General features: G+C 34.8%; 1 protein-coding gene across 11 annotated transcripts in view; it reads left to right on the forward strand.

The window, feature by feature from the left end:
• Window positions 1-19,476, forward strand: part of LOC138691789 (gastrula zinc finger protein XlCGF17.1-like) — a 103,027-nt gene that overhangs the window by 33,443 nt on the left and 50,108 nt on the right. For 4 of the 11 annotated variants that reach the window (XM_069814186.1, XM_069814194.1, XM_069814195.1 and 1 more), the window contains 3 exons: window positions 2,318-2,418; window positions 7,524-7,661; window positions 10,246-10,328. In XM_069814186.1, coding sequence (XP_069670287.1) covers window positions 2,318-2,418; window positions 7,524-7,661; window positions 10,246-10,328 — 322 coding nt within the window. Of the gene's footprint in view, window positions 1-2,317; window positions 2,419-7,523; window positions 7,662-10,245; window positions 10,329-13,917; window positions 16,498-16,710; window positions 18,518-19,476 lie in introns of those variants that run through there. The other 7 variants (XM_069814189.1, XM_069814190.1, XM_069814191.1 and 4 more) reach the window with 6 other exon arrangements.

The raw sequence follows: 19,476 nt of genomic DNA on the forward strand, positions 1-19,476 counted from the left end.
AACAACTACAGTATAACATGAGTGTTAAAATATTATCTAATTAATAAAGTCTACACAATTAACATATGAATTACCTGTACTAAATGACTTGGACAAGGTGGAGTATCCACTGGCCACAGAAGGAATATTGCACAGTTTTATAATTATCATTGTGACGTTATAAACCAATTTTCGCTATTTTCATCACAGCAACAACACATTTCAATTGTTATTGTACTCTATTTATCCTATGATCACTAGATGTAATATATCACTAAACGATCTAAATGTAATTATTATGAAAGTCGCCATTTTTTCTTTCTGGTGTTATGATCTGCTTCCACTAGATGGCGTACACGTCTGTGGAATAACGGTTAGCGCGTCTTGCCGCGAAACCAGATGATCCGGGTTCGATTCCCGGTCGGTGCAAGTTACCTGGTTGAGTGTTTCTCCCAACCCAATATATGTGTATTTATTCACACTACAAATGGGTATATACCCGGTGGCAGTGGTAACTAATTACACTCAATAATGACAATAATAAACACAATATGAGCAAATGCTGTTTAACTTTCGGTGCTGGACTCTGAACTCATTTCACCGGCATTATCACCTTCATTTCATTCAGACCCTAAATAATAAGTAATTAGAATAATAGTAGGAGCAAATTTAGGTAATCGTGTAGGACTATTTTCAAAAAACTACAAATAATGTCCATGGTTTGTCAATATATCTTTTAATTAATAATCTTCCTCGTATGTAATCGTGAAAACTTTGTAACTAATTCAACAGTTCATAGCATAAATACACGTCAAAAAATGGCTTTCATACTCCATTGGCAAGTCTATCGTGCTATCAAAAAGGAGTACGTTGTATGGCAGTAAACATTTTTAATAGCCTCCCTATCGATATAAAAAATGAAACTCAAAACAAAAGATTATTTAGTGCCAAATTAAAGAAGTACCTGATTTCTCATGCCTTCTATTCTGTAGGTGAATTCATGACATTCAATAACACTTCATGAAATTGATACTAAAACTATGTGTTGTACTGATAGACTATATTGTAAAGCACGTCTGTATATATTTCATCTAGATTGTGACTATAAATTAAGACTTTATAATAGTATCAAGTTTTTTTGACTTGTTCCATATTCTAGCTGTAAGCAATGTATGAATACCATGCAATGTTAATAAATACAATACAATACAATACAATAACCTAAGACGTGATAAAGCCTCGTAATATAACCTACTTAAAAGTGCTGTCAAAAAAGAAGTGCGTTATATGGCAGTAAAAATTTTTAATAGCCTCCCTATCGATATAAAAAATGAAACTCAAAACATAAGATTATTTAGGGCCAAATTAAAGAAGTACCGTACGTAATTTCTCACGCCTTCTATTCTGTAAGTGAAATCATGACATTCAATAACACTTCATGAAATTGATACTAAAACTATGTGTTGTACTAGTAGACTATATTGTAAATCTCGTCTGTATATATATTTCATCTAGACTGTGACTATAAATTAAGGCTTTATAATAGTATTAAGTTTTTTGACTTGTTCCTTATTCTAGCTGTAAAGCAATGTATGAATACCATGGAATGTTAATAAATACAATACAATCCACTAGATGGCCCCCAACACGACTAGCGGGGTTTGCAATACATGTTTCAATACACGTTTAGTATGTGAGGAATGTTACTACAGGTGTGTAATATTATGTGACGAGTTAGGTTAGGTTTGATTAGTATTATGTCACAGATTAGGTTAGGTTTGATTATGTGTGTAGTATAATGTGAGAGGTTTGGTTTGATTTGGTGTGTAGTATTATTACTGTGAAACCCACTGTCACATTAATGAAATATGGCCGCATTCTTCATTGACGCAAGACGATTTTCGTATTTAAGTATGCGTATTGTGTACGCATGCAGCTCTCCCAGTGATCACATAAATTTCCACTAATCAATACTGTAAATCCAAACAATTTTCAAGGAATTTTAGCAAGTTCCTACAGTGACTGGGACATAAGTAACCTTCACATATATGAATGAAGCTACTGGATGTTGAAGTATTTTATGCTAGCATAAGACAACTATTTACAAGAAGCCATGTCTGGACGAGTCTCAGTTACTAACCAAGAACGTAATAAGTTTGCGTTTGAATTTTATTTTATTTCCACAGTCCCTAATACTAGCAGGTAGCGATTCCAGAGTCTTGGCAGTGCTATTGTGGGAAGTGCCATGTGAATTAGATCGTAGCAACTTCTAATGAAAGTTTCTCAACAACTCAGTTTCTATAAATCAGTGTCAGTCACAGAACCTCAATTGTTTCAGTTGAGATGGATTTAATCAAGAAGGAACCTGAGGTTGATCCATTGCACTTACAAGCTCATAGTAACACATGCGAAATAGAAGAGAACAAGGCTTCATCAGAGGTAAATTGAAAAGTCTCCGTGTTTCATTTTGGTTTGTTTAAAGTGCTAGATATATTTGTTATTGTACTGAATAACAATTAATAAATATCCTACTGGAAAAGGCATCTGCAGATACGTTGTAGAGTTTAGGCCTAAATCAGTTTCTTGTACACACATCACAGTGTATAAATTATTTCCACAAGGAATACTTGGCGCATTATCAGTCATTGCGTGTGTTCCTTACTGTTGTTGACTCTTTGGGTCGATTTCTAAAACGACGTCTACATCACGGCCACGGCTTTAAACCACGTTTGGATTTATAAAACGAGGTCTTTTTCATTTTTCTGAGCCATGGCTCGAAACCATGGTTTGGAGCAGAGACCAGCGAATAGGGATTATAAAGAATGGACACTTCGCGTCGGTACCTTTGATGTAGCCGGACCGATTTCAATTACCTTCAAGCCAGCTAGAGCGTCAGATTCTGCTTTCTCCCTAGAGTTGGCGCTGACATCACACCAGCTAGCAGTCGACACAGCGGAAATATAACACATACAATTAATACATCTAGGTACATTATGTACTCAAATAAAATAAATTGGATCCATAAAATAATAAATCCTTCATTAACTGTAATGTCTAGACTCTAGAGTACCTTTATAATGAGAGTTCAGACGTTGACCCCAACAACAATTAAAATATGTAATGATTTGATAGCGCTGAAAATGGAAAAACAAAACTCTTACGAGAAGTAAAACCATATACCTATATTATATTATATACAAATATTAAACGAATTCGATACTTAATTTTATAATGTATTGTATTATTTTATAATATCTCAAATATAAAATATTATTATTACAACTAGTTTGTCACTGAGAAATAAGGAAAAGCTGTTAACTTGAATTTATTTGAAGCAAAGCGTTACTGGATTATGCAATAAGGTAGGCGATGTTTGGATCCTGTGCCTTAAGGCCGGTTACACACTATACCGAGAAATGTGTAATGTGAAATGTGTGCCGAGAAATGCGTTTAATCGAAAGCATTGTTTTAAATGGAACGTCACACACTACAACGAGTTTCTCGCTCACCTCGCGCGAGGTAAACACATTTCTCGCTCTGATCGCTAGCCCAGCGAATTTTTCAAGACACATTCGACCTCTGTCAACGATTACGATTACACACAGACATCGGGAAAACATTTTTCAGCTGTTTCAATGCAGAAAACTTAGCAAAATTGTTCTAATATGTCAGATCGGCCATTGAACTTTTTTGGTGTCATACAAATAAGTATGACTCACGAGACGATAACTATAATAATACTAAATTGAAGACGTCGACGGAAAAAAGGAATGTAACATCAAATTATTAAAATATGTGATGTAGGGAGGAATAGAAATTTTAAAGCATTTATTTATAACAATAAATGAACTCAATGGCTGAATAAACATTTATCCCTGTTTAGTGAAATGATTGTGATAGTAAATAAAGCACTGATGAAATATGCTCCTGAAATAATTTTCCTTTCTACTGAAACATGAATTTACAGTTTTGTTCGTTATGCCCTTATTCCGGGGAGGTCTTCAAATAAAAGAAGAAATCTGGAAGCAGATAACCGCTTTAATCAGACATTAATTAGGTTAGGTTTCTAATTTGCAATGCCAATCAACGTAAGATTGGCTATGAATGAAATTATGACTTTATTATCACACAATACTTACCGATGAAAAGATATGATTTTGTATTAGATATTACTGTATGTATTACTTGCTAGTCAACATGATTTTATTAAGGATTCAGTTATCTTAATTGTACCCGTGATTCAGGGGTTTCATTATTGGACTGAAGAGAATATTGTTCCTGTTCATGAAAAAGTGAACACTGTCATTCCGTTTCGCGATAAAGTGAAATACAATTTCCTGCATGCCGTTTAATATAGTGAGGGAATAATGGTATTTCTCCAGAAAAATTACACCAAAGAAAGGCACAATTTTCTTTCGTTTCACTGACTTCTGCGAGTTGTATGATGTGGTAAAAACATTGTTTTGGTTTGCAGCCACAAATATTTTACTTTTAGGATAAAAAAATCTTTTGATACTTGTGTATTCTAATACGATGTTGTATCCCGCACTTGTTAAAATTATACAAATTTGATTCTTCTGTATTTTAATACATTGTTGTAGCCCCCTCCCCTCACTTGTTACAAATATAACACTCGTTAGGTCCAAGATGCAATACTATGAAAACTGGTTATTTCCCTAGTAATTAGTGCAGGAACTATTGCGTCTTATGTTGATAATTTTGCCAAATATTTTATATAATTGGGTGCTAATAAAGAAGCTCTATCACCCCCTATATTATGACCACATTGTCATAGTTTCACTGATGGCCGTGAAAAAAATTGAAAATGCATAGTTCCAGAGCCACTGTCGCATTAAAGAGTCTATCAAATACATTTATTGCAGTTTTATGCAATATAAATCTTTTCATGGTAATGGAGTAACAAACGTCTCAAAGAAAATAAAAGTTACATTTAATTAATTCATGTTTTGCATCACGAAATTATGTAAACTATTTACCTTTTTAGTATGTTTAAACTGTCCGTTCTTGGTTTGATCCACTGCTATATTTTTATTAAGAAATTGGATGATTTATAAGGTTCAAACTATAGGCTACAACATAATAAACATAGAAAAACAGAATTATTTGTATATTAACATTTTATTTATATTATGCTGTGAATATGAATATCTCATTTATTGTACAATGAACTGCATTTACGATACTGTACCATTTGTATAGAGTCCGAGGATTAGGAAGAGCTGTATCAAATTCTTTAACAAAGTTATATGTGTTAGGGGAAAGAAAATTAATTGTTACCGGTAAGTTTTCATCACACTGTTTCTTTTGTTTTTTACCTTAACATTTCATATGTCTCTTGAGAAGAGATAGGCCTACAAAAGTCTTTCAAAATGGAACGTGACATATCACAAAACTACTGTTCAAACAAGATTTTCTGTTTCACAGTTTCCAACACATCTTTCAAATCACCCACTGATTTCACCACTCGCCATTTATACTGTTGCAATGTCTTATTCTCTTTTTGTACACAAAACGATCCTTTTCTTAACTTCCTTATTCTTCTTCGATAGAACCCGAATTTCATTTTCAGTATCACCTCCCAATGACATAACGGAGGTCCCAACTTCGTCTACAACTGTCACAGTGGAGAGAGGGAGAGAAAGATTTCAGCAAACTTCAGTTTTACTTTTCTTCTTTCCTGAAAATAATAATTCATATAACATAACGAGCCTACTTTATACACAATAGCGAATAGATATCCAAATATTATTCTATCAGTGTAATGCTCATATAATTAACCTTTGGTTCTTCAGGGTGCAAATATATACAGCACAGCCCCCTTTTGATACATATATGATAAGGTCGTGCGATCCATATCCTCCTCCCTGAAGTGCCTGGAACAAATTGTGCTGCGACAACACGAGGTGTCCGGACAGCTTCAACCTCAGGATCCTTTCGAAAGCTGTAACACAAGTTAAATTTAAATATTAATGAACTACAGACGACAACAACTCCGGATATTTACGTATATAATGTCATTAGTCTCTCATACATACCCATGATAGGTTATTCTAGGTAAGTTCTTGGACACTTTATTTCCTCTGCCATATAGCACACCGGATCGACATATTTCAATTTATCAAAATATTACTAAAAAATTTAAAACAACACAACTACACCATGAAAATACAATGATAGGTTAAATTAAGATGGCTACCGAGCGAAACCTGCAACTATTTTCTATTCTGTACTCTTGGTTCGATTACACATTTCTCGGCGCTGTGTGTGGACAATGCTGTCTCGCCTCGCTCGCGCATTTCTCGGCACACATTTCACATTACACATCTCTCGGTATAGTGTGTAACAGGCCTAATTCTATTCTCAATTATTATCGTAGCGTATGCTCGATTACACTACCTCTAGCGCTTGAAAGTGGAACTAGCCACTGGCGCACAGAGAAACAAAACACAGGAAAATTCTCTCAGTGTCCATTCTTTATAATCCCTATTCGCTGCAGAGACCACGCTGGGGCTTCATGTATACAAGATGGAGGAAGTAGATCAGCTGGATGACTATGAAAGGAAAATTTGTGATTACAAATATTAAATCTCGGATTAGAGTGATGAGAGACAGGAATAATCCTTTATAACTATATAACGACGATAATTTCAGGCGAATATTTCGATTTTCGAAGGAATCAATGCAAAATTTAGCAAGAACGGTAAATAGTAATCTGAAACAAAATGCAAGGGGCGGTGGGTTGACAATTTTTTTACATCTTCTTGATCCTTTGAGGGAAGTAAGATATAATATTTTATATTCATTATTCCTTTATGCCTATAAGACGATACAGCTTAATTCTTAATCTTTACAGTAGTTTTTAAACATTTTATTTAATACTCGAAAATGATGTGAGCCTACAAGAATATGAAGCAAACATGATTTTGTTTTCTTATTTTAAGTTAATGTTGGTAGTAGTTATGAACAAATGATAAACTACAACATAAACGCTCGATTTGTGCTAATTATTTGGGCAATATCATTCGGTTACCTAAAAATCCGTTCCCTATTAAATACTACGTAATGCAATTATTTTAAACGCACATATATTATTTAAATTAGTAAATATAAGAATACCTTAGCTGAGAAGAATAGAATGTGACTTACTGCAATTCAATGAAAATATTAATCCCGATGTTCATTTCTTTCTAATATCGACTGTTTACAAGAATAAAAGAATCGATTCTAAGCTATGTTGCCATATATGAAACCCACGAACCTCAGTTTCTTCTCAAGCCGCGTCTCGACTTCGTTTTAGAAATCGCGTAAGGATTCAGACCACGATCGCGGTTCAAAAGCCGAGGTTTGGAACTACGATTTCGTCCGTGTTTTAGAAATCGACCCTTTGGGTTCAATTTTCTTATCTAATTTGTTGACAGTGTTGAGAGTTAGCAAATAACAGCATGCAGAACCAGATTGAGGGATATTACAAATATTTTAAAACAACTAAATATAATCATTCATGATGTCTTTATGTTCTGTAGGAAGGGAAGGTATCGCGTCTGGAAGTGACGGGCATGAAAGCAGAATGCATGGACCACAGTTACGAAATAAAATCAGAGATAAAGGTTGAAGATACTCCACTGCCTACGAGCGTTGTATTCGTGAAATCTGAAGTTGATGTAAGTTGTTCACTGTCAGTATACAGATATACAGGTAGTGAATTTTTAATTATGTCAAAAACATTAACAGTGTGCAATATTAACAGTGTTTTTGTTGTCAATAATTTGTAAACTTGGATGGCCTTCATTTTTAGACGGAATGAAATGGAATAATAATTCGCAAATATATATTTCTGGTAGTTAACAGAGGTTTATCTGGAATATATTTGGAAAAAGTTCTTGTGACTAGGGACAGAATTTCATTTTAACTTTACAAAAGTTTTTCTTTTCTTGTTCTGATCCAGCAATTACTATGATAGACATTCATCGATTGGTTCAAGGTGATAGATAGGTTTATCCAAAATTCACATGGGATTTGGAAGTTCTCTAACTGTTATAAGAAGTAACTTTATAGAAAAAGAAATAATACATCTGTGTTTGTAACAGTTTGAGTTTATTTTTTTTTACATACATATCTGTGAAAATACGCAACATTGTTAAGTAGTTCTTTCTCAACTTATCCATTCTATATTATACTCCTTCCAGAATAGTTTCCTATAATTTTCTGGGCTTGCATTTATAAAATCACCCTTAGTACCGTTTATTACAGACTTTGATCTGCCATAACTTTCTTTATCTCTCACGAAATTGGTTTCTTAATAATTTACAAACTTCTACAAAGACGACAAATTTTAGTTTCCATCCCTGAACCAATTTCGAGGTGTGAATCTTCTCAGTCCGCTGAAACTATCTGTATTACATATTATTACATAGTTATACTGAATAAGGCCAATTTGCATGTGTGGATGAAAAGTTTTTATTTTGTGCTATCTTATCTGAAAAGAACAAGTCGTGTTGGAGAGTTAGCATTTTGAGAAAATAAAGCTTTCAACAATGATGCATCAGCTAAACGTATTCATATGTATGTATGTATTTATTCACACTGCAAATGGGCATATACCCGGTGGCAGTGGTAACCAATTACACTCAATAGTGACAATTAATAATAAGCACAACTAATAAAAAAACAATAATTAATATCAATGATAAATAATAATAGTAGTAATAATAATAATAATAATAATAATAATAATAATAATAATAATAATAACAAGGAGCATCCTAAATTAAATGAAGCATGATCACTTAAAATAACATTTAAATTAAATCTAATTTGTATCTTAACCCTAAGTTCGAACTAAGACCCATGAGTGTGACAGGTTTATACCTGCACAAGTACCTTTCAGCACTACACTTAGCCTATTTTGCTGTCAACTCACTCACTGCTCTGATACTATCCTAATTTCACTAACACTTCAAAACCATTTAACTGTTTAAATACTTTGCACAGCCACTTCACTGACACACAGTTCACTTACACAATAGACTTCACTGACACTACACACTTCACTGACACTACACACTTCACTGACACAGCACACTTCCTCATTGAGAGAACACTTCAAATAACAAGATATCAACTAAATTACACCCTTTAAATAGTTTGTATAATATACTACCGTCTATTAGTAAAGTCCTTAACCCTATTTTTAAATACATTTTTGGTTATTGATAAAGCCTTTGGTAAGTCTGCAGGTAAAGCATTCCAGTCCCTGATAGTACGATTGAGAAAAGAAAACTTTCCATTGTCCGTCCTCTGTCTTCTTTCCCTCAATTTATATGAGTGGTCTTTCCTTGAAGAGTAGTTTGGCGGCTGCAACATATTTTTTATTTATCCCCAGGCAGGCTCACCTCTGTATGTTTTGAACATTGTGCATAATCGAATTCGCGTTCTCCGGTCCGTGAGTGTTAACTTCCGGAATGGTTTCACCCCCTAACATATACGATTCGATTATTTTAGTTCTTTTTCTTTTGTAAAGCTAATGGCTTTGCTCTTTAGAGAATTTATTTTCATTTTGTTGGCCATTGCCCAATCGTTTATTCTATTGAGATCATTCTGAAGAAGAGTAGTATCCTCATGACTTTTTATTTCCCTATATACGATACAGTCATCTGCGAATAAGCGAATCCTGGACAAGATGTTAACTGGCAGATCATTTACAAAAGCAAGGAATAGAAGAGGCCCCAAGACACTCCCCTGCGGGATCCCGGAAGTAATTTCTATTGGGCTCGATAATTCCTCCCCCACCCATACTCTCTGAGTGCGACGAGTTAAAAATTCCTTGATCCACTGGAGTACCCTGAAATCAATCCCCGTTGATTGTAGTTTAACCAACAGTATGTCATGTGCGACTACATCGAATACGCGTTTAAAGTCAATAATCACTGCATCTATTTGGCTATTTGAATCCATGTCAGTAAATACATTTTTACTGTTGATTTCCTCCAGATATTGTACCAAATTTTGGTGACGTATTTTGCAGTATATATAACCGTGCACATATTTTCATGGTTGACACTCGATTCTAGTGCATTTCAATATAGGCATATAGCCTGAATTGAAATAATACATTAAGGATTCCATTTTGTATAGAAGTCATTATAACCTTGCCTATAATTGAGATTTGGTTCATTAGGTTTCAAAAGTTATGTCTCTGACTTAGGAAAACGGAAACCCGTCTTCATTATTTACTCACTTTTCCAGGAAGACATGTTCGATGTGGACAGAGTTCAGCAGGAACAGAAAGTGGAAGTATCTTCAGAGGAGGACGAAGTGTTTCCTGAGAGGTGAGTGTACTGCGTAGTATATTTTAAAGTGTACCACCCACCGCATCAATTCACTTTTACCATCGCATTTGCAGCTGCATTGCTTATTGTTAAGGTCACTAATTTTTCCATCTTGTTGTCCTTGACCTTACATCCTGTGTGTGAGCATGGTAGCTACTCAGCGTACAGCAGGGATGTAGAAAGTGTTCAGTAGGGAAGGGATTGTAGTTGTAGGGAAATCACAATCATATAAACGTGACAGTTTATGTTATTAGTGCCTGAGTTACGTCATGCACAATAATAATCAGAAGTAAAAAAGTGTAATGAATTTATATAATATTTCTACAAATGGCATTGGAATAAGGCGTAAATATTATTTAAAAATTGAAATACAGTAAAACCTTAATAAGATGCTTTTCAAGAGGCCGGGTGTAAACCGCGTATTAACCGGGACCGCGTATTAGGCTGGTATACTAATTTTGACTTTTATACAGTATCTTTTAACTTACTTACTTACTTACTTACTTACTTACTTACTTACTGGCTTTTAAGGAACCCGGAGGTTCATTGCCGCCCTCACATAAGCCCGCCATTGGTCCCTATCCTGAGCAAGATTAATCCAGTCTCTATCATCATATCCCACCTCCCTCAAATCCATTTTAATATTATCTTCCCATCTACGTGACATTTCCGAATTCACGCGACAGGACCCGAACATGGTTCGGAAATGGCAGTAGCAGACAACTTTTAATCAGCTGTTTCTCTGTTTCTGTGCACTTTGTAGCGTGATGTCAGAGTGGAACAAAAACGAAGTAATGAAATTATCGAGCTTTACGAGCAATGTCCATGCTTATATGACATCAGAAGTAAGGACTATCACAATAGGATTTGGAGGGAAAATGCACTGGAGTTCATTTGTAAAAATTTGGAGTCTGTTCGTCCCAATACTATTCCCTCCGACATCAAAACAAAAATAAAGAAAAGAACATCAGGAGTTAGTATGCAAGAAAAAAAAATTAAACTTACAATTCATTTTAATACAATAAATATCTACTGGACAATTTTGTTCCAGTTTGAAATTTTTACTGAGAACATGGAATAACCCTTTCTCCTGCTTTCTGGATATGCATTTCCTTTCCCAGTCTGTCTTTGGTTTTTTTTTTTTCTCATTAGTGCAAGCTAACAAAACACTTGAAGCTGCAGAAACTAAAACAGCTGCTCACCACATCGTTCACACGTTGCTCGAGCTCAACAACTAGCCTCGAGTAGCAGACGAGAAATCTGCCAAGAGTGAACGGTGATACTACATTTAGCCAACTGAAAGCGCTTGATATAGGACGTTGCTCGACAACTTGCGTCCACTTGTGGACGATAAATCTGCCAAGTGTAAATGGTAATGCTACATATAGCAGACAGAAAGCATTTGATGTTTCGCGACAAATAGCAAGTGTGAATAGGGACTAAAGTTTGCTTTACCTCCTAATTGCGGAGAGAACTTAGTTTTCAAGACTTAATGTGTTACAGAAATGGAAAATTTAGTTTTGAGAACTATACAGAAATTCCATAACATGAAAGAAGACAATAAGGGTCTCGTAGGCTACCACTAGCCCAGCCAGCTACCCCTTCTCTTCACTTCAATCATTTGTTCTGTTTCGAGAGACATGGCACCTGAACGTAAAGGTTAAGTTGAAAACTATAAATTACAGTACTGCATAACTGTGGACGTAGAATAAAGTTGCATGGCACAGTATTGTATTTTCCTTTTTCGGTCTTCTCTACTTTAGTTCACAGTCGCAAAGATTTTACTGTAGAACAGTACAGTTGAATTAAACTACAGTAATACATTTCATTTAAAGCCTGAAGGGATACATTATGCATATTATAAATTTACTGTTAGATTGGGGAGCCTCCCTCCCAATAAAGGACACCTCCCAGATGCGGACAGATTGTTACGTCCCTTCGATGTCTGTAAATGAGAGGTTTCACTGTAATACTAAGGGTTATAGCAGATTTCCAATCCCGAATTTCGAAACAGTCGCAGAAAATAGCACACTCGTGTCGAAAAAACGTAAAGAAAAGGCAGCTGACTTCGGACAGAGAGGTTTATTAAACAAAAAAGCCAACTAAGAGTTGTCAAACGTGGTGTAATTCTTATAAAATATGTTGTACAGGTGGAGACCAAATTGTTGAGACAAATTTGATACGTGTAACATTGCTCATAAATTAATTATCGGGTAGAGATGTTAATGATATATCCGTTTTTACGAAATACCGATATTTTCGTTTCGATATAGCGATATATAGATATCGAAATTTTGATTCAATATATCGTATAATATATCGGTTTTCTCATAAATTTATCGATTTTTTTTGTGGAATTATTATCATTATCAACAACAACAAAATCCACACTAGACAACTCCGATAATTCCCGAGAGATGGCTGTACTGAAGGTGGACAGACACATAATTATTGTGCAACCTCACTCAATACCTTCTTCTAATTGGCTGGGCTATAATTCGAATTCAAACTGTTTAATATGCAGCACCAAATTCAAAATGCAGCGCGTGCGAACGTGAGACAGACGGGATTTAGTATTGTCATGAATATTCTCCAAGGCAGGAAAGCAACTCTCACCCCGAAAGGGAACCATCTGACCTCTAAACGGATGTCAGAACTTTTATTTCTATATTCTGAAGTGGAAAGGGAAACAAGGATTTAATACCGATGTGACATTTGTTTACGTCTATGATTTCTATACACAACCTAGTGCTGACATTCTGTTTTCTTATTATATATTTTAGTGCTTAAAAATTGTATCCCTATAATCATCGCCATTGTTATTTAGAATGGTTGAGTGTAACAATAACTTGCAATGGGAACTTACTATAGAACGATTATAACAAACCAGCTGTGAAGTTTGTTAAAACTTGTAACATTCTCAGTACGGTTTACTTACATTTAAAAATAATTACTAGTTCTGTTTACTTACATTAGAATTGATTACGTTGTTAGGTAGAAAAGAGCATTATACTGAATTTGTGTGTTGAATTGAATCCTATATAACATTAGAATAATTGAATCGTGTCCCAAAATCAAATACTCAACCATGTAGAGTTCATTTAACTCTTTCCCACTATATTATTTAAGCTCCCTTGTCTCCACCATAATTTTGATTTAGGTTAATACCTACATCATATGGTATTGAAAATGTATTTTTTATTGTTACAATTTTACATTTATCCTTTTGACTGTTATGTTGTTAATTCAGTGGTAAAAAGGAATATTAAAATTTAAATAATATTGTTGTAATACAGTAAATGTACGCCTAAAAATGCAATTTGCTTATGGAATAGCGATATATCGATAATCGTTCGATATATCGATATATTTTCTACGATATATATCGTTTATCGAAATTAGATTTGCAATATATTGCAATATCAATATATCGGTATTTAATTTATTTCCTCCATCACTATTATCAGGATGCATCTCCAATAGTAAAGTACCTCCTGGTGAAAATAGATTTGTTTTGATTAGAATATTCAGTAATTAAGTGTATATTTGTTGCGACTATTTTTATAGACTGATAGTATATTTCCTTCAGCACCATAGCTACCAATGTGAAGAATGTATCATCAGAATTCGACAGTATTCTACTTGAAGAGAACGAGACTGTGTGTGAGATTTCCAAGAATTCGGGTCCCAAGGGAAGACGTGTGCAGAATTGTGAAAATGAGAAGCAATATGAATTGTCTGAAATATGTTTCTCGAGTTCATCAAAACTGAACGGACATTTACCCAAGGACGTAGGACAGAAAACTTACAAGTGCGATGTTTGTGGTAAGTGTTTTTCAAAGTCCAGTAATCTAAAAACGCATGAACGCCGGCACACGGGCGAGAAACCTTTCAAGTGTGATATTTGTGGTAAGTGTTTCTCAGATTTAAGTATCGTTAAAGGTCATAAACGTCTGCACACGGGCGAGAAACCTTTCAATTGTGATGTTTGTGGCATGTGTTTTTCGCAATTGAGTCATCTAAGACACCATGCACGCCGGCATACAGGCGAGAAACCTTTCAAATGTGATGTTTGTGGTAAGCATTTCAGGAAATCTTATACACTAAAAAGACATGAACGATGTCACACAGGGGAGAAACCTTTCAAATGTGATGCTTGTGGTAAGTGTTTCTTGGATTCGAGTGGCCTAAGAAAGCATGAACGACAGCACACCGCGAGAAACCTTTCAAATGTGGTGTTTGTGATCGATCCTTGATAGAATAGTCTAAGCTAATTTTAAAATTTATATTGTAAATTTCTCAGTGCATGTAACAAATATATCATTCGCACGAATTAATTTGAGACAAACACACAAAATGTTCTATAGCATTCATTTTTGGTCTGCAGTGTGAGAAGTAGGAGAAAAAACAGGCAGTTTGCTACCCCAAGATTTTCCTCTGGGATACGGTACCTCCTCAAAACATACACAAACATGATGTATACAATAAATTGTTTCGTTCAGTAGTAAAACGAATCTTTGAAGCTTACGCAACACATTAAAGTTCTTAATGAAATCATTTCAAGTTACTTCAGTTATTTATTAGATTATTTTGTAATATCCATTTAGAGTTATTATTTAAAATAATGTTAAAGCTTCAAATTCCCGTAATTAATTCACTGGTCAACAGTCATCTTGCGCCAGACATAAAATTAACAAATCCGTACTGATTTCGATTTCCTGAATTCAAAAATAACAAGCAAAATGTTCCAGCAGTTCGGGTTTTCGAGATGCATAATATAATTCATTTTCTATATATTTTATTTTAAAAAATCACCTTATTTCGTGAGCAGCTATTTTGCTTTACAAATGTGACGACACATTATGTGAAAGCATTATTCGTGTAAGTAGGCCACCATGTTAGAAGTACTTGTAGGAAAAGAAATTATTTTATTGCCCTTTTACGAGTCTGTTTGGAGGGGGTGAAACAGGTTCGCGGTATGAATTCGTTTGAGTTTACCTGATTTTAATTGAGACGTACATTTCTTTCACTGTGAGCTTTAATTTCATTACTGTAGTTTATATTTTGCAACAGATCAGTCTGTCAAAACCACTTCTAGAAGCGGAAATTGTTTTATTGCCCTTTTCGGTTCCATTTCGAGAGGGAGAAAGAGGTTCGCCGTAAGAAATTGCTTTAGTTTACCAAGAGTTTTCCGTGGTGTTAGTATTCTGTGTACAACTTGTATTTCTTTAAAGTCTGCTTTAATGATAATATTCAAAGTACGAATAGTTTATATGTGCGGATTTTAAGGTTGTAGCATTGCTTCTTGGCATATAATTAAGCTACACAAAATTTTGCTGCTTTCTCTTTGAATGGGACAGTCGCGCTCGAGATAAGAATTACAAAATAAAATGACAATCACTAAAGCCAGGGAAGAAATATCAACCCCTTGTACCTCAAAGTAAAGTAATTTTAGCCTCTTTATACATTAAATTAGGGTTACTGAAGAATTTTGTTAATGGGATGAATCATAACACTGAAGCATTTAAACATATCCAGGAAAAATTTCCTGCTATTAGTGATTTCAAAATAAAAGAAGGGGATTTCAATGGACCACAAATTAGACAACTGATGAAGCACAATCACTTCGAATCTTTGTTGGATGGAAAAGAGAGAGCCGCCTGGATTGCATTCAAGGAAGTTGTATTAAATTATCTGGGTAATCATAGAAGTGAGAACTATGAAGAACTAGTACAAAATTTACTGTTGGCGTATGCAACTTTCTTCCTTCACTCCCATCTTGACTTTTTCCCCGAGAATTGTGACTATTTCAGTGATGAGCATGGTGAGCGCTTTCATCAAGATATTTTAACTATGGAGAAAAAAACTATCAAGGACAGTGGAGTACCTATATCCTAGCAGACTATTGTTGGGTTTCAGCTCGTGATGTATCTGATGCCCAGTATAAAAGAAAATGCAGAGAAAGAACGCAGTAATCATCTGAACAGTGAACATTTAACCTTATTTTCATTATATAAAGCATTAATTTGAATAGATATACATTCGAAAATGTCTCAAAAACCGTAACCAACAACTGTTTTTTATTGTCATATTCGTGTTCAGGAGGCTCAAATTATATGGAAAACATGTATCGCATATGCAGCGCAAAAATATAAGTTAAAATTTGTTACGCAGTGTTTATTAATTAAAAAGTGCAACAACAAAAATGACACAGTCACTAAATTGGCAATAATGGCCACCATAAGCCTTCTATACTTGAAATACTACTCAGTGTATAGATAATTATACAGTATGGACACTTCGCTTCGGTACCTTTGATGTAGCCGGACTGATTTCAGTGACCTTCCAACCAGTTTGAGCGCGAGATTCTGCTTTCTCCCAGGAGTTGGCACTGACATCACACCAGCTAGCAGTCAACACAGCGGAATTGTAACACATGCAATTAATTCATCTAAGTACATTATGTACTCAAATAAAATAAATCCGTCAATAACTGTAATGTGTAGACTCTAGAGTTCCTTTATAATGAGAATTGAGACGTTGACCCCAACAACAATTAAAATATGTAAGGATTTGATAGCGCTGAAAATGGAGAAATAAAACACCTATGACAAGTAAAACCATTTACCTATATTATACTGGGTGTTCATTTCAAAGTGTGTCATGACGTCACTGTTGATGAGTCAGCGATTTGAAGCGAGTTTCAGCTTTTGTGTCAGAGAAGTTGCCTATTAATCAAGGCGTTCAATCTGAACTTGAGAACGTGTACAGTATAACTTGAACATCGTAGCAACAGATGGCGGTCTGTATGGTCTGTGTACTACCATAACCTCTTTAGAACTGTGTTTTGCTCGGCCAAATCGTATGCAGGGTATTTGTTATCATCGGTTGCGTATGGCAACATTCCATAACACAAATCAAATGCTCCGTATCCATGTTGACCATCCAAGTTAATGTCAACAAATACGTAAGTAATCGTCTTAACCACTCTCCCCATATCCCGACAGTAAGAAAAAACTCATCTCAGTATATGTTTCGAAACAGTTCACATTCCTGCCACTACCGGCGTTACCGTACGTATCAGTAAGTACTCTTCTGAATGAACGCCGTACTTGCTAGGTAACTTCTCTGGCACATAAGCAATACACCTATGCGGAAGTGTAGGAAGATTGAATTCTCTAGGCTCATCGACTAGCCACATGATGGCATACAGCGAGCCATGACACACTTTGAACTGAACATCCAGTATTGTATACAAATATTAAACGTATTTGATACATGATTTTATAATGTGTTATATTATTTTATAATGTAATTTATTATATATGCAATATAAAAAATTATAATTACAACTAGTTTGTCACTGAGAAATAAGGAAAAGCTGTTAACTTGAATTTATTTGAAGCAAAGCGTTACTGGATTATTCAATAAGGTATGCGATGTTTGCATCCTGTGTCTCAATTCTGTCGTCAGTTTTCAGGAGACACGTCCAAAATAACAAAATGTTGGGAAATCGCAAAAAACTATAACATAAAAAGTTAAATTTTCATATATAATTTTGTTCTAATTAGATCACTATGGATACATACATCCAGGATCCATAATTTCGATCTTCCTGGATTTGTACTTTTCTGTAATATTGGAAAATAGAATTGGAGTTGACGCCTTATGAAACTTTGTCATGGAATTGTCCCTTTTCGCAACATTTTTGCACTTTTATTTGTGTAGAGACTGTTATGATTAAACCCAGAAAATTGTTATAATGCTTTATTACTTACATTAAATTAAATGTACATTAACCCTTAAGTCGTCGTGCGGGGGTGTTGTGAACACCCCAGTCAGATATTACGGAGCTGGTAACTTCATATTTTGTAAGTCTGTACGTCTGAAACTTTCACTACCTTTATTGGAATTCATAAGGCAACAATAACCGTAAAGATTTTTTGAACTCAGAATTCGCATATTCGAGATAACGGTTTAAGTGGGATGGTTTTAGCGCGACTGCTTAAGGGTTAATAACTTTTTTGAAGAAAGAGGTAAGCTTCAGTACAATAATATATTTGTAACAGTAAAAAATCTAGAAACATATTGTATTATTCCCTCACTGAAATTTTGAAAGTTTGTTCGATTACAAAAGAAATGGGAATTAAATGACTCCTTACCATACAGAAAATTTGAAAAACTGAACATATTGAGCAAATCAAGATTTCAGGTGTAACTCCCTATAAAGTTGATTTGAATAATTTCGAGGGAAAAATTGTTCCGGAGCCGGGTATCGAACCCGGGACCTTTGGTTTAACGTACCAACGCTCTACCACTGAGCTACCCGGGAACTCTAACCGACACCGATCCAATTTTTCCCTCTATATCCACAGACCTCAAAGTGGGCTGACAACTGTCAAGCAACCAACTTCGAGTGCACACTAACTCCGTGTGACTTAAATTGTGGTTTTCTGTTAACGTACCAACGCTCTACCACTGAACATATTGAATTTATACAAGAATTAAGTACCGTAAGGCAATAATTAAACATACAACACTCAAGCAACTGGCTTTAAACAAAACTGGTAGGATCTGCATCATTAATTTAATTAAAATCAGAATCTGATTTATCTATTTCATTGTTTTGTGGGCCTTCCACCACTAGTTTATAATATTTGAGATTAGGCAGTGTGTCCCAGTTTTCACCAAAATGTGCAGATAATATATCTCCAACATCTTTAATTTTAGCAGTTTTCACAGGTGCTCCAGTATCAATTTTATTTCGCCTAATAGAATTAGGTGACATTCCACGCTTCAACAAGGATTCGGCAATAATTTACTTCTCCTTGGACGAGTACAACACCAGCTTTTCTAGTCAAGTTTCTACCTCTTACAGGGAACAAATTGAAAATGATATGAAGTTGACGTCGTACAAAATTTTGTCCAATATTCTTTTGAGAAGATTAACTCCATATGTAGATGAAAGTATTGGGGATCATCAGTGTGGTTTTTGGCGTAATAGATCAACTATTGAACTGATATTTTGTATTCGACAGATAATGGAGAAAAATGGGAGTTATTCATAGATTTCAAAAAGGCATATGACTCGGTTAAGAGAGAAGTTTTATATGATATTTTTATTGAATTTGGTATTCCCAAGAAACTA

This window comes from Periplaneta americana, chromosome 16 (assembly GCF_040183065.1).
Source record: "Periplaneta americana isolate PAMFEO1 chromosome 16, P.americana_PAMFEO1_priV1, whole genome shotgun sequence".
Taxonomy (NCBI): domain Eukaryota; kingdom Metazoa; phylum Arthropoda; class Insecta; order Blattodea; family Blattidae; genus Periplaneta; species Periplaneta americana.